At 37.2% G+C, this 16,877-nt stretch overlaps 1 protein-coding gene across 7 annotated transcripts in view; it reads left to right on the plus strand.

The window, feature by feature from the left end:
- The window catches only part of BTBD8 (BTB domain containing 8), a 113,803-nt gene that overhangs the window by 27,765 nt on the left and 69,161 nt on the right, over nt 1-16,877 (plus strand). For 5 of the 7 annotated variants that reach the window (XM_027570442.2, XM_027570470.2, XM_027570450.2 and 2 more), the window contains one exon: nt 1,840-1,957. The exons of the other annotated variants lie outside the window; for them this stretch is intronic. In XM_027570442.2, the coding sequence (XP_027426243.2) occupies nt 1,840-1,957 (118 nt within the window). The remainder of the gene's footprint in view (nt 1-1,839; nt 1,958-16,877) is intronic. 7 annotated transcript variants of the gene reach the window in all.

A 16,877-nucleotide genomic window follows, 5' to 3' on the forward strand; every position in this document is an offset into this window, starting at 1 on the left:
AGTGTGATGAGGACACAGATAAGACACATTTTACCTGGACTTAGCATCCAGAGAAAGCTACATGAAGGGGGTGATGTCTGAGTTGAATCTCAGGGAAAAAAGCAGGAGTTAACCAGGCAAAAAGAATTTAGGGGAGAAGTATTCCAGGCAAAGGAAACAACATGCTTAGAGGCAGAGAGAGCTCAGGCACATAGCAAATTTTAAAGACTGGAAATAGTTTATTGTGGGATTAGGGTGGAGTAGGGGACAAGAATGGTTACAGTGAGAGATGAGCCTGGAGATATAAGCAGAAGCCAGATTATTGCAAGCCTTATATAAAGGATGACCTTATTTCTTATTGTCCAAATTGGGATACTTTAGAAAGAGTGAAAAGTGCAGAATTATTATTGTGGTCAATAATTATTCTGGGGCAACAGGCATTAACTGGGACTGTCCCAGGCAAACCAAGACATGTGGTCACCTTCCTTATAAGCCATTTTGGTGACTTTGGGTGGTACTATTTGGCAGGCTTCTGGAGTATAAGCAGAACAAGATTAGGGTAAAGTGGAATGATGACTTCAGCTTGAGGAACAGTGAGTTTGGGATTTCTCTGACTGTGGGTTTTTTTCTTCGACCACTTCTGACACCAAAATGTGTGTGTGTTTTTTCCCCCACACCAACTAATTCTCCAATACCAATTGGGTATCCAGCAATTCAATTCTGACACTAAGGTTTATTCTGTTATGCAGGGTAATAGTCATGTGCACAGTCTTCCCCCTGTCAGCCTGCCTTGGACAGCTGTGGCCCTCCAGGCTCGGAGAGCTCAGGCTAGTCCCCAGCCACCTGCATAGTGAGGAGCTGGATGTTGTGGGGCCTGGTAAACCATTGTAAGACCGGCTTTTACTATTTAAAAAAATGGAGAGAGCCATATGGTTTTGAACTGAGATGGCTCATGATTTGAATTGCATTTTTAAAACATGCCTCTGTTGGGCTTGAGCGTTGTGGATGTGTTGGGAAGTTATTGCAGAGATCTAAGAGCAAGATGATAGTGGCTTGGACTGGGGTGGTAGCCATGGAGATACTGGGTCATGGTTGGATTCTGGATCTCTCTTGATATTAAAGCCAGTGATGACATTGTGGTTTATAAATACAGAAATTTATAAATTTGTAAATTTGGTTGGTGGGAATCTATCCCCAGTGACGGATTCTCACCAGGTGTATTGACTAAAGTTTCTGGACTAGCAAAGCTATGATATACAGTGTAGTAATTTTTAAAAATATAAACATGTTTTATATTTCACTTCTCACTTTCTGAATGGTGAATGTTTTGAAGTAGAGATACTTTTAAAAATATTTATTTTCTTTATTTTTCTATACTGTATATAGTACTAAACTCATAGTAAGTGCTCCATAAATCCCATTAATTTTAGTTGAATATATATTGGCTCAAATGTCATTTTCATTTTCACCAAAAACTCAGGAACAGGAATAGGAAGGTAATGAAAAAGGGTATCAAAATTGGAAAATTTTCTAACTTCCTATGTCAGATATTCATTCAGTGGCTTCAGTTTTGGTGTATAATTTTGTGATAATATTACCTATATTTAACTATAAATCTGTATTGTGAAAGGTATATTTATATTTAAATTAAGTTGAAATTTATTTTTCAAAGCAAGATAGAGATGATTTTAATATTGTTTTATTTTAAATTTACTAGTTAAATATTGTAGTTACTATTGCTCTCTTTTAGTAGCTAATCAAGATAACTATGTGGAAAAACCTTTAGTAATATTAAAACACAAAATTTTGGATATTTATAATAAAGAAACTATTTTTTAGTTTTGTTTTTCTCTTTTAAAGATAATTATGACTTGGATCCTGCATCTGAATTAGGAGAAGATTTATTGAAACTTTACGTGAAACATTATTGCCCAGATATTGATATTTATGTTGATGGAAAAAGTTTTAAAGCTCACAGGTAAATAGGCACTTGACTGGTTTGGTGTCTTGGTTGTGAAAGAAAAGTTTAAAAGGGTGGCTCTCTCTTCCTAGCACGGTGGTTTTCAAGCTCTGATTCACAAAAGTCACAGGGGTTTCATGGTGATGCCTCAGGGGACCTGTGACAGGGGAAGGGGTTGGACATCAGGCAGGGTTTTCTGCCTACAGGTTCAGTCAGGCTCACATGCCCGCTTCCAGACATGTGCACGTTTCAACCAGAGCAGATCTCTGCTTTGTATTGGGCTTGAACCTAAGATTTCATTAGAAGAAAATATTCTGTTGCTAAAATAGGTTTGAAAGCCACTGTCACAGAAAATATAATTAAATGCAGTTTTTAATTTCACAGGCATTATAGTATTAGAAATGATTATTTCTACATGAATGACATGTATTTTCTCTGGTTGCATTTTGGCTCAAAGTCTTTGATTCAGAATAGATATTCTTATGAATAGCATTGATTAGAAGCCTTAATATTTCAATGTACTTTTTAAAAACCATTATTATGCTTTAGAATTGGGTTGCTTAGACATTCTAGGCTTTTAGATTTCAAATTAAAGCCTGCTTTTTTTTGCAAGTAACCAAAATCTGCTTCAAAGAAGAAAAAATTTTAATAAATACAGATTTTCTTTTGGAACTCAAGGGAAAGAACTACAGCTGGGCCTCACAATGGACAAGAAATGGAACCAGAAGACCGAGGAACCCAGTGTTTTTCCTCCCTCTCTTTGTGTTTCAAATCGAATGTCGATAAGTTATTCTCGTGCTCCTGAAGAGGAAAAACCAGGTTATTTGCAATGGCAAGAACCAGTCTTGTAGGTTCAAGGGTACACAATCTTAGTGAAATTAGCAATGGGTTTAGATTACAGGAATCTACCATGCCAACACTAGTGATGTTTGTGCTCTCAAAAATCATATTGGCTTTGCCAGTTAATTGACAGCAGTACATTGCTAAACTCTAGGATTACTAGTTTCAATCAGACTATTTACCATTCAGAATTTGAGTTTTTCTCTTGGGAACATGTATTTTGTAATTATAAGTACATATGCACATTTTTTCTAATTTTTATGAACTATGTATTACATATAGTAAAATACAGGGTGTAATACAGATTTATTAATATATATTCCATATCATGGATATATATTTCCCAAATCGTGTGTATGTGTGTTTCTTTGCTTCTTTGATTCTTTTTTGGGGGGCAATGCAATTTTATTTTATAAATTAATTTTATTTTGTGTTCCAGTTTTTCTTGAAACTACAGGGGCATCATACCAAAGTTTTACTTATAGAGCCCTAAGGTTATTGTCATACAGGGAAAGCAAGACCTTGTGATCATTTGCAATATATCCTCAAACACTGTCTATATTTGGCCTCTCTGTGTGCTGCCTGACAGTGGACTATGTTTTAGGAGCTGGATCTAGAATATTAGGTTTGTATTCCAGGAGAGTTCTTGCTCACATGTCTGGTTTATTTTGTTCACCTAGCAATAAAAAATAAGTATATATTAACTAGAAAGGTAATTTCCTGAGCATATATTCTAAGAAGACCTGTCTTAAGTTTTTCTACTTTGTTAGTACACTTATATGAGTTACAATGGCAAAATCTAAATCTCAAGATTATCTTCCTAGTCCAAACTTGAATGACTCTGTTTAGTACATAATAATTTTACTATTCAATTTAAGGAATATCTTGCCAGTAGTTCAGAAGACATACATTCATGTCATGTAGTTTAGAGCCCAGCATCAGAACTTTCTGAATTACTTCTTGTTCTAAATGATCAATGTCAGCATTTATCCTAGTGATGTGGCTAAAAATCCATTTGTGATATGGCTGTTTTAATTTTTAAATTATATGGACTCATCTATTGAAAGATCAATGCAAGTACTCATAAATACCAGAATTTATGATCAGAATTACATTCACATTAGGGCTCTATTTTATAAGCACTTAGTTTGCTAGCTTAATATGTCCAAATTGCTGTGGTAATGAGGTAGTTTCTTCTTTTCTTGAGTCCTGTCTTTCTGTCATGCTCTCTCTTCATAAACATCCCTGATACCTGGTTCTTCCAAGATTATGTCTCCAGTTGCTAGTTGCTCTATCCAGTCTTTATCTTGATTTCCAGCTTAATGCCTGGAGTCCTTGATATGCTGCAGTACAGTCTTGATGTCAGTCACTTGCTTGTGGTGGCACAATTAGACCAAAGAAGTTATTTTATAACAGAGTGGTTAAGAGTGTGTGAACTGTGTGTGGAGCCTTTCTGCCTGGGTTTGAATTCTAGCCCTACCATCTTTTAGCTCTGTGAATTTGGGCAATTTAACCATTCTGTGCTTTAACATCCTTATCAAACATGAATATTCTCAAAGTACTCATCTCACAGGGTGATTATGAGGATTAAATTACTTTAAAGGACTATATAGGTGTTTGCTATAATCATCTAGGCAATAGGCCTTTGATAACAAGCTTTTGTATAGATGGTAGTAACAACCTGTAATCACTTATGTGGGGCAAGCAGAGAAATGTGGTTTGAATCACTTGCGTTTCCCCCCAATCCAAGGATGGGACAGCGGTATGCCTCCAGGTAAAGTCACATTTACTTTACTCTTCTCCATCTACATAGGCCTTTTCCCCTCTGAAGCATATTCTTCACTCTTCCCACATCTTTGTCCTTGTCTATCTCCAATACTTCTACTCAAAGGAGAAATGAAGAGCACTCTTTTTGTTTGAGGGGAGGGGGGTTATAATAAAAGGAGGACCCCTTAGAGTTCATTGATCCTGTTGTTAGTTATGTTACTCCTTTTCTGAGTATTGCTTCCTGGAACACTACTATACATTACCCTCTTTTGTAGACCTCTGTAACATGACTTTCCTGCCTGAATTGCTCTCAATCACCAGATGAATACCATCTGGATATTGTACATTTCAGTTTTCCTTTATTTCCTCTTGTCATCTTCAGCCTACCCCTAAGTTTGTACCTGGTGCAGTCTATTGCGGATCTCACATTTTATGGCATTATTTATTATTGTAGTGTTTCCTGAGAGAAATTGTGAATCTGTTAAATTTTTAAGATAGTCTGTTGTACTTCTGTGTTCCATAATTAAGATTTTTGGGGGGCTGCTTTATTGAAAAAGCATGGCAGTGATTCCTGATTTTAGCTTTCACAATCTGATAGCCTTTCCAAAATATCTTTCTTTTTTTTTCTTTCTAAAATACCTTTCATTTCAGTGCCTGATATTATACCATTAGGCTTTCATTCATTAAGTTAAAGTGTTCAACTCCCCTTTAAAATGTAGTTTTTTTCTGAATATTTAGCAAATTGCACTCAGGATGTCAATGTTCTAGTTTGTGCCATAGTATTAATCAGTTATATGTTCAGCTGAAAGCTTTTTCAGAAGTGTATAGTTTAGTAATTCAGAAGTCAGTCTTTCTGGGTTTAGATTCTGACTCCACTGTTTATGGAATCGTTGAGAAGTTGCTTAATGTCTTCAAGTCTCAATTTCTTTATCTATGAAAAGAATAATAGTAATTATAGCATAGGATGGCTGTGAGGATTGAATCAGGTAATGCACACAAAACACAATAGCTGGCATGCTATAAGCTTTCAATAAATGTTAGTTGCTATAAATATGTATTAGGTATCTGGAAGAGAGACACATTGTTACCTGTTGTACCTGATTTTATAGTGGAGTTTCGCAAACTATGGCTCAAATCTGGTCACTGCCCTCTTTTTATATAAAACAACAAAAAGACAAGCATATGCAACAGTAACCTGTAAAGCCTGATATTTATATCTGATATTTATTATCTGTCCCTTTATAGAAAAAGTTTGCTCTCTTACTCGGGATTTGCCAGGAAGCCTTAATGAAATAATGATAATAAAATTCCAAATTACCATGCAATAAAGTGAGTCACTACCATCTTAGTATTAATTACTTTGTTAGTGATGAATGGTCAACCCTGTTCACATTGTGAGGTTTGATGTAATAATAGAGGGGAAAGAGATAAAATTCCTTGGTGCCACAGGTCTTTGAGAGATGTCGCAGTGGGGAACCAAAGCTGAAGGCTGTGGGTGCCTGAAAGGAAACAAACCACCTGCAGTAGAAGCTCCTTAACGGAACTTGACTAAAACTGCCCTTCAGGTATTCTCTATAGAACATGCTGACAGCACAGTAGGCAGAACTGTCAAAGCTTAGGAGGCCCTTCTCTAGTGTACTTACACTTCTCCTGTCCTGTCATTGAGTTTGTGTCTTCCAAAGGTCCCTTGGGTTGTTCCCAAACCTATTTAATGCCATTTAACTTATTTTCACAGCATAACTCAATGAAATATCAAATAAACCAATGATACAAGAAGCATGAAAGAGATATTGTGGGGTGCCTGGGTAACACAGTTAAGTGTCTGACTCTTCGTTTTGGCTCGGGTCATGATCTCAGGGTCATGATCAAGCCAAGTCAGGCTTCACATGCAACAGGGAATCTGCTTGAAATTCTCTTTCCCTCTCCCGCTCATGCTCTCTCTCTCTCAAATAGGTAAATCTTTAAAAAAATTACTTAAAAAAAAGTTATTCCAGTGGAAACTAAAGTGATGGGAAGATCTAATAAAAAAGGCACACTTTAAAAAATTGCTATTGAATTTAGTATAGATGAACAATATAAAAGTTTGAGGGGAAATTATAAAAATCTAAAATGATTCTATACTTCATTTGCTTCACAAAAGTTTTAGATTTCATTCTTCATTTTAGAGAAATCTGAATTAGAAATTATAGGTGTGTATATGTATATATAGCTTTTGTGAGAAATAAGAGGCTTTAGTCAGTGAACTCACATTAAAAAAGGGATTGGCTTTACAGTGAAAGATTGTGAATGAATGCATATGTGTTGTGTTTTTTTTTTTAATAATTGACAGGTGTTTTATTGGATATGGTTTTTAGAAGTGGGAGAGGGGCGCCTGGGTGGCTCAGATGGTTAAGCATCTGCCTTCGGCTCAGGTCATGATCCCGGGGTCCTGGGATCGAGTCCCGCATCGGGCTCCCTGCTCCTTGGGAGCCTGCTTCTCCCTCTGCTTCTCTCTCTCTCTCTCCCTCTGTCTCTCATGAATAAATAAATAAAATCTTTAAAAAAAAAATAGAAGTGGGAGAAACGTTCTAACTGGTTTTCAGGTACGTTTGTCAATGATTGGTTGGCTGCAAGCGAGCAAGTAAACAGTTTGGAGAATTTCAAAAGAGAAAGGATTGTTCAGTGTTGGGGTAGAGAGTTTTTTTTTGAGACTGCTTATTCCCTGCAAGAAGTTAGGGTCATTATCAAGTGGATATTGGTAGTGTTCTCCCCATAAAGAGTATAGAAGTTTTTTAGCATACTTCCACCTATATAATTTGGAATTTCTGGAGTTGTTTTAATTTTCAGTAAAATGATTTTTTTAACTGAAGTATAGTTGACATATAATATTAGTTTCAATGCATAACAGTGATTTGACAATTTATACATTATGCAATGTTCACCACAATAAGTATAGTTACCACTGTCCCCATACACAGTTATTACAATATTACTGACTATATTTCCTTTGCTGTCCTTTTCCATATTTATTTTTTTTTAAGATTTTATTTATTTATTTGACAGAGACATAGTGAGAGAGGGAACACAAGCAGGGGGAGTTGGAGAGGGAGAAGCAGCCTTGTTGCCCAGCAGGGAGCCTGATGTGGGGCTTGATTCCAGGACCCTGGAACCATGACCTGAGCCGAAGGCAGACGCTTAACAATTGAGCCACCCAGGCGCCCCTCCATATTTATTTTTAAGTTATTATGATTATGATATACACAAATAATTTTTTAAATTCTCAATTTTTTTGATTAACCAAAAACTATCAGTTCTAAAGAGGGCATCCATTACACTTTGCAAATAATTTTTTAACTTAGGAAAGGCTAATCTTATGAAAGCTATAATCAATGGATGTCAAAATGGCTGTCTTAAGAAAAAGCTCTTAAAATTTATGTTCTCTAAGATGTTTGCAAAGAAGTACAATGGGTATAGTCACAACTCTAAAAAGTTTGGATTCACTACCCTGGGTTTAACCTTTATTTAGTTATATAGAATTAAAAGTTTAAAAAGTATTCTTGGAGCAAGAATACTTAAAAAAAAACAAAAAACCAAAAAAACAGTCCTAGTAAAAATTCCTTCTTTAGAGCTTCTCTGAGTAATCCAGGCCATTATTCTGCCTGGAGTAGTGAATCTAGTTCAGCTAACATCAGGAAGTATTGAATAGCAAGCAATGTACTAAAGCAAGAGCAAGGGGGAAATTAGGGCATCTTGACAGAGCCAGAAGCAGCCTTGTCAGTTGAGATTAAATTTAATCGAAAGGAGAAAATGGTTTTTGGCATATTGAAAAATGAAAAATCTGGCAAAGATTTTTAATACACCATGCCATTTACAGCACTTTTTTTTTTAATGTGGGCTCCACACCCAGCGTAGAGCCCAACATGGAGCTTGAACTCACAACCCTGAGATCAAGACCTGAGCTGAGATCCAGAGTCAGATGCTTAACTGACTGAGCCACTCAGGTGCCCTCCACAGCATTATTTTTTTTAAACTGAGGCTTGTATCCTTATTAAGTAGGAATGTTTTCTAAGTTTCTGTCCTAAAGTCAGGGCAATTATTTAAGTCTCAGATGCTTTTAATCTTACTTAAATGGAAATAGCATGCTGTGTTAGTGCAAATCTTCAGAGAAGCAGACATGAGGATGGGGGTTAGACTTGCAAGAAATGTGTTAGGGTAAACGCATGTGAGAGAACATGGAAAGGAATCCAGAGGTGACTGAAGGAGCTGTCAAACTGCAGTGTTGATCTGACCGTGATGGAAGGAGAAGGGGAAAGAAGGAAGCTTGAGTAGGGGAGAAGACCGTGATGGAAGGAGAGGGGGAAAGAAGGAAGCTTGAGTAAGGGAGAAGACTGTGATGGAAGGAGAGGGGGAAAGAAGGAAGCTTGCACTTGCAGCTTCTTAGGCTGCAGTGCAGTTCTGAGGAAAATCAGCAGATTGTTAGAAAGTCCCCAGGCCAAAGTCACCCATCAGAAAAGGCCCTGTCTCTCTGAAATAGGCCTGCCTAGTGTCCCTGATGTGCTCATCACTGGCAGGGAACAGCCTGTGAGAAAGTGGCCTTGGGACCCATGTGGTACTGAATGCAGAGTGCTCTGCTGGGGCCACTGGTCAGTTACACAGTCAAAGATCAGAGGCTGCCACACTTGGAAGTTATGACATGCTATATATTTATACAGGCATACCTCCTTCTATTGCATTTGGCTTTATTGTGCTTTGTAGATAGTATGGTTTTTGTTGTTGTTATTGTTGTTTTTTACAAATTGAGGGTTCATGGTAACCCTGCAGCCAACAAGTCTATCAGTGCCACTTTACCAACTGCATTTGCTGACTTCATGTCTCTGTGTCACAGTTTGATAATTTTTGCAATATTTCAAATTTTTTTCTTTATTATATTTGTTGTGGTGACCTATGATCAGTGATCTTTGATGTTATTATTGTAATTGTCCTGGGGTGCCATGAACTGCACCCATATAACATGGCCAACTTAATTGATATGTGTTATGTTTGTTCTGACTTCTTTCCCAATCAGCCATTCCCTCGTCTTTCTCCCTCTCCTCAGGCTTCGCTATTCCCTGAGACACAACAGTATTGAAATGAGGCCAGTTAATAACCCTACAATGGACTCTAAGTATTCAAGTGAAGGGAAGAGTTGCACATCTCTCACTTTAAATCAAAAGCTAGAAATAATTAAGCTTAGTTAGGAAGGCATGCTGAAAGCCAAGACAGGCTGAAAGCTAGGCCTCTTGTGCCAAACACTTAGCCAAGTTGTGAATGCCAAGGAAAAGTTCTTGAAGGAAATTAAAAGTACTACCTCAGTGAACAAACAAATGTTAAGCAAAACAGTCTTATTTTTGATATGAAGAAAGTTTTAGTGGTCTGGATGGAAGCTCAAACCAGCCATCACATTCCCTTAAGCCAAAGCCTAATTCAGAGCAAGGCCCTAACTTTCTTCAGTTCTGTGAAGACTAAAAGAGGCGAGGAAGCTGCAGAAGAAAATTTTGAAGCAAGCAAAGGTTGGTTCATAAGGTTGAAAGAAAGAAATTGCCTTCATAACATAAAAGTGCAAGGTGAAGCACCAGGTGCCGATGTATAAGCTGCAGCAAGTTATGCAGAAGATCTAGCTAAGATAATTCATGAAGGTGGCTACACTAAACCACAGATTTTATTCTATTGGAAGAAGATGCAATCATATTTGCAAATGACATACCTGATAAAGGGTTAGTATCCAAAATCTATAAAGAACTTATCAAATTCAACTCCAAAAAAACCCCCAAATAATCCAGTTAAGAAACGGGCAGAAGACATAAATCGGCATTTTTCCAAAGACACAGATGGCTAACAGACACATAAAAAGGTGCTCAACGTCACTCATCATCAGGGAAATACAAATCAAAACTACAATGAGATACCACTTCATACCTGTCAGAATGGCTAAAATTAACAGTACAAGAAACAGCAGATGTTGGTGAAGATGCAGAGAAAGGGAAACCCTCTTACACTCTTGGTCAAAATGCAAACTGGTGTAGCCACTCTGGAAGACAGTATAGAGGTTCCTCAAAAAGTTAAAAATAGCACTACTCTATGATCCAGCAATTGCACTACTAGGTATTTACCCAAAGGATACAAATATACAGATTTGAAAGGGCACATGTGCCCCAATGTTTATGGCAGCATTATCAACCATAGCCAAATTATGGAAAGAGCCCAAATGTCCATTGACTGATGAATGGATAAAGAAGATGTGGTGTATATATACACAATGGAATATTACTCAGTCTTCAAAAAGAATGAAAGCTTGCCATTTGCAATGACACAATGGAATATTACTCAGTCTTCAAAAAGAATGAAAGCTTGCCATTTGCAATGACATGGATGGAGCTAGAGTATTGTGCTGAGTGAAATAAGTCAGAGAAAGACAAATACCATATGATTTGACTCATGTGGAATTTAAGAAGCAAAACAGGTGAACATAGGGGGGAAAAAAAAGAGAGGTAAACCAGAAAAAGGCTCTTTTTAATTATAGAGAACAAACTGAGGATTACTAGAGGGGAGGTGGGTGGAGGATGGGTTAAATGGATGATGGATATTAAGGAGGGCACTTGTTGTGATGAACACTGGGTTTTATATGTAAGTGATGAATCCCTAAATTCTCCTGAAACTAATGTTATACTATATGTTTACTAATTGGAATTTAAATAAAAATTTGAGACTAAAAAAAAAAAAAAGATGCAGTGCAATCTAGAACTTTCTTGGTTAGAGAGAAGTCAGTGCCTGGCTTCAGAGCTTCAAAGGACAGACTAACTCTCATTGAGACCTGGTCAGAAAAAAAGGTTTCTTTTAAAATATTGCTACTCATTGACAATGCACCTGATCACCCAGGAGCTCTGATGGAGATGTACAACCAGATTATTGTTGTTTTTATGCCTGGTAACACAACATGCCTCTCTCTCCCTCTCTCCCTCCCCACTCATGCGCACTTACTTGCTCTCTTTCTCTTAAAAAAAGAATGCTTTGTCTGTTAATTCCATCATCTCTTTCATTTCTGGGTCTGCTTCTATTGACTGCTTTTTCTCCCTTTATAATTAACATTTGCTACTTCTTTAAATACCTAGAATTTTTTATTACATACTGGATATTATATTGTTGAGTGTTTGAATTTTGTTGTCTAAAAGTGTTGAAGTATGTTTTACCAGGTAATTTAGTTATTGTGGATCAGCTTTATCTTTATGAGACTTGTTTTTAAATTTTGTTAAGGTGGACCTAGTGTTGCCTTTGCTCTAAACGTTATATAGCTCGTCTACTGGGATGTCACCCTTCTGGGAGCTTTCCTTAGTGCTCCAAGTATTCAATTCTGGCTGGAAGGAACTTGAATGTTGGCCAGCTCCCTGGCCTTTATTCTTTGCCTGGCTTCATGGAGCTTTACCCTATATATGTTCAGATTATATTCAGACAACCTAATTCCTCTAATTTCTGGAGCTCTTTTTCTCATCACTCCCTCTTCCACAGTACTGTGTCCCATAAATTCCAGCTGACTCATCCTCCTGAAGCTCCTGTATTAGTCTTCTGAACTCAGTAAGACAACCAGGCTCTTCTTGTGTTTGTCCTCCCTATGCCATAATCTAGAAATTGTTTCTAGGAAGAAAAAGCGTCATGACTGTAGGGCTTACCTCATTGGTTTCCTTCTTTTAAGGATCAGTCCTGTACTGCCTTTTTTCTCCCAGTGTCATATTTTATTCTTTTAACCACTTTTCTACTTGTTAATATAGAAAAGCTATCTTTCATTTTTATTTTTTTTTAAGATTTTATTTGAGAGAGAGAGAGAGAGAGCATAAGCAGGGGGAGAGGCAGAGGGAGAGGGAGAAGCAGACTACCTGCCAAGCAGGGAGCCCAATGTGGAATTTGATCCCAGCACCCTGGGATCATGACCTGAGCCGAAGGCAGACGCTTAATGACTGAGCCACCCAGGCGCCCCAGGAAAGCTATCTTTCAAAAGTGGAAGAAGAATCCCTAATTTTTTTCTTAATATACTTTATTTCTTAGAACAATTTTATTTTTTTATTTTATATTTTTTAAGATTTTATTTATTTATTTGACAGAGAGAGACACAGCGAGAGAGGGAACACAAGCAGGGGGAGTGGGAGAGGGAGAAGCAGGCTTCCCGCAGAGCAGGGAGCCCGATGCGGGGCTTGATCCCAGGACCCTGGGACCATGACCCGAGCTGAAGGCAGACACCCAACGACTGAGCCACCCAGGCATCCCTCTTAGAACAATTTTAAATTTATAGAAAAACTGAGAAGAGTACAGGGAATTCTCATATGCCTCCACACTCAGTTCCCATATTATCAACATCTTATATATACATTTAGAATAGTATATTTGTTACAATTAATGAACCAACATTGAGACATTATTATTAACTAAAGTCCATAGTTTATTCAGAATTCTTTAGTTTTTGCCTGGTGTCCTTTATTCCCCTGGGGTCCCATCCGGGATGCCACATTACATTTGGTGGTCATGTCTCCTTAGGCTTCTCTTGGCTCTAACATCTTCATAGAGTTTACTTGTTTTTGATGACCTTGATAGTTTGAGCTCTGGGCAAGTATTTTGTAGAAATGTTCCTCAATTGGAGTTTATCTGATTTTTTTCATCATTAAATAGGTTATAGGTTTTGGTAAGAAAGTTCAAAAGGATAAAGTGTCATTCTTATTACATCATTTCATGGGTACATGTAATCATCATGACTTATCACTGTTTATGTTAACCCTGATCACCTGGCTAAGGTAGTTTTTGTTTGGTTTTTGCACTGTAAAGTTACTCTCATCACCATCCCCAAAGTTACTTCCAACCCATCTCCCAGTTGCACACTGTACTCTCTGGAAAGAAGTAACTGTATATGGTCCACACTTAAGGGATGGGAGTTATGGCTCACCTTCTTGAGGGAATAGTGTCTATCTAAATTATTTGGAATTCTTTTGCACAAGAAATTTGCCTCTTTCTTCCCATTTATTCAGTCATATCTGTATATCATCAGTATGGATTAATATTTATTTTGTACTTGGACTTATATTTTGTGCTTGGTTTATACTTTGGCTTATTTTGTACTTTGGCTTATTTATTTTGTTGCTGAAATTGTTCCAGCTTTAGCTACTGGAGCTCTTTCAATTTGTTCTTATGTCCCTTTGACAATCCCCCACATCATTGTGTGTGTGTGTGTGTGTGTGTGTGTGTGTGTGTAGTATTTCCTTACTTTTTGACAGTAAAAATGCTCTAAGCTCATCTGCCCTAGAACTAACCATTTCTCTAATGAACCCTGGTTCCTTTATTCTGATGGTATTAGAAACTAATATCTGGATACTGGGTGTGCTTGTTGCTGTTTCTTTTAGGTCACTCAGCTGACAGAGCAAAGAAATATATGTATAAATATATATGTATACTAACCTGCGTATATGCACATAGCTATAAATATTTCTATATGAATCTATCTTTTTTTTAAGATTTTATTTATTTATTTGACAGAGAGAGAGAGAGAGCGAGGGAGCACACAAGCAGGGGGAGCAGCAGAGGGAGGGGGAGAAGCAGGCTCCCCACTGAACAGGGAGCCCAGTGCAGGGTTTGATCCCAGGACCCTGAGATCATGACCTGAGCCGAAGGCAGAGGCTTAACCAACTGAGCCACCCAGGCACCCCCTGAATCCATCTTTATATTGAACTAAATATAAATTCATATTGATGTCTCCAACACTTATCTGTCACCACATAGATCATCCTAGTCTACCCCCTTACTCATCTGTAATCTTCTATAGCAGTGACAAACTTGGCTTTCATCATCTAATATCTAGTACTTAATTCTTCAATTCCAGTATTCATGTATAATGGTTTCAGAATTGTTAATCCCTACTTCATGGGAAATAACTTGACCATAATGTTCCTTTGCCTTTTCTTATAGTCTATACTCATTTCCAAGATTATTTAGGCCCTTTCTTTTCCAGTCCCTTCAGTGAGGTTATTTCATATATTTGTATGCAGTTAGATTCTTTTGTCACAGTCTTCATTTCACCCTAGGGTCCCCTGACCTCCTCCGAAGTGTTTTTGTTTTAATTTATGTACATTAAGGTTCATTTGTGCTGTAAAGTTTTATGGGTTTTTATAAATGCATATTGTCCTACATCTACCATTACAGTATTATACAGAATAATTTCAACTAAAACTTCCCTGTAATTGATGCCCTCTCCAAATTTCTGGTAATTTTTTAAACTGTCTTCACAGTTTTAACTTTTTCAGAATGTCATATAATGCAATCAAACAGTATGTAGCCTTTTCAGACTGGTTTCTTTTGCTTAGCAATATGCATTTAAGTTTGTTTGTTTTTTTTTAAGATTTTATTTATTTATTTAACAGAAAGAGCACAAATAGGGGGAGCAGCAGGCAGAGAGAGAGAGAGAAGCAGCCTCCTTGCTGAGCAAGGAGCCCGATGTAAGGCTCGATCCCAGGACCCGGGGATCATGACCTGAGCTGAAGGCAGATGCTTAACCGACTGAGCCACCCAGGCGCCCCTGCATTTAAGATTCATGTTTTTGTGTGGCTTGAGAGCTAATTCCTTTTCTTTTTAATCACTAATATTCTGTTGTAAAGAATGTATCACAGTTTATTGATTCACCTATTGAGGGACATTATAGTTGCCTTAGACTTGGTCATTTTGAATAAATTTGTTATAAACATTTATGTGCGAGTTTTTATATGGACATAATTTTCAGATCAGCTGGTTAAATACCCAGGAGTGTGATTGTCAGATCATATGGTAAGGTTATGTTCAGCTTGGTAAGAAACCGCCAAACTATCTTTCAAAGTGGCTGTACCACTTGCATTTCTGTTTTTCTTTCTTCCTTTCTTCCTTTCCTTCCTTTCCTTCCTTTCCATACCATGAGCAGGAGGTCAGGGAGGGGCAGAGGGAGAGAGAGAGAATCTTAAGCAGGCTCCATGCCCAGTGGGGGCCTGATGTGGGTCTCAATCTCACGACCCTGAAATCATGACCTGTGCCGAAATCAAGATTCAGTCACTCAACCGACTGAGCCACCTAGGCGCCCCCCACTGTATTTCTACTAGCAATGAGTGAGAGTTCCTTTTGGGCCTCATCTTCATCAGTAATTAATATTGTCAGTTTTTGTAATTTCAGTCATTCTGTGTACTGGAATCTCATTTTCCTTTTTTTTTTTAACTTTTTAAAAATTTTAAGTAGGTTCCATGCCCAACATGGGGCTTGAACTCACAACCCTGAGATCAAGAGTCACATGCTCTACCGACCAAGCTAGCCAGGTGCCCTCATTTTACTTTTGCCTATTGACAGAGGATCTTGATCTTTTCACATGATTATTTGCCATCTGTACATCACTGGGAGTTTTTGTTCATATCTTTTGCTCATTTTAAATTGGGTTGTTGTCAAACATTGAGTTTTAAGAGTTCTTTATATTTCGGACAGAAGTCCTTTATCTGTGTGATTTGCAAATATTTCCTCCCCAAGCCTTGTCTTTTCATTCTCTTAACAGTGTCTTCTACAGAGCAAAAGTTTTTAACTTTTTTGTTGAGTTAAAATTCTCATATTTTATTTGTTTCAGGTGTTCAGCATTATCATTCAATATTTGTATACATAGTGATCACCACACTAAGTCTAGTTACCGTCCATCACCATACAAAGTTACAAAAAAAATTTTTCCCTTATGATGAAAACTTTTAAGATTTATTTTTTTGGCAACTTTTGAATATACAATAAAATATTACTGACTGTAGTTGCCAGGCTAAAGTTTTTAATTTTAATAAAATCCAACTTATCAGTTTTTTCTTTTATAGATTGTACTTTAATATTGTATCTAAATTCATCACTAAATCCAAGATCCTATGTTTTCTTCTGGAAGTTTAGGGTTTTGTATTTTATATTTAGACCTCTGATCAATTTTGACTTAACCTTTGTGTAAGTTAAAGAGTTTTACTTTTTTGCGTGTGGATGTCAGATTGTTCTAGAACCATTTGTTGAAAAGACTTTCTTCACTGAATTGCCATGGTGCTTTTGTCAAAACTCAGTTAAGTAGATTAGTGTAGATCTATTTCTGGCCTCTGACCGGTGTGTCTCTTCTTTCAAAAATACATGCTGTCTTGAATACTGTATATAGTTTCTCTTGAAATCAGGTAGTTGGAATCCTCCAACTTTGTTCTTCTTTTCCAGTTTTGTATTGGCTATTTTTGGTTCTTGCCTTTACATATAAATTTTATTTATTTAATTTTTTTAAAGATTTTATTTGAGATAGAGCGAGAATGAGTGAGAG

Source organism: Zalophus californianus, chromosome 4, assembly GCF_009762305.2.
Source record: "Zalophus californianus isolate mZalCal1 chromosome 4, mZalCal1.pri.v2, whole genome shotgun sequence".
Taxonomy (NCBI): Eukaryota; Metazoa; Chordata; class Mammalia; order Carnivora; family Otariidae; genus Zalophus; species Zalophus californianus.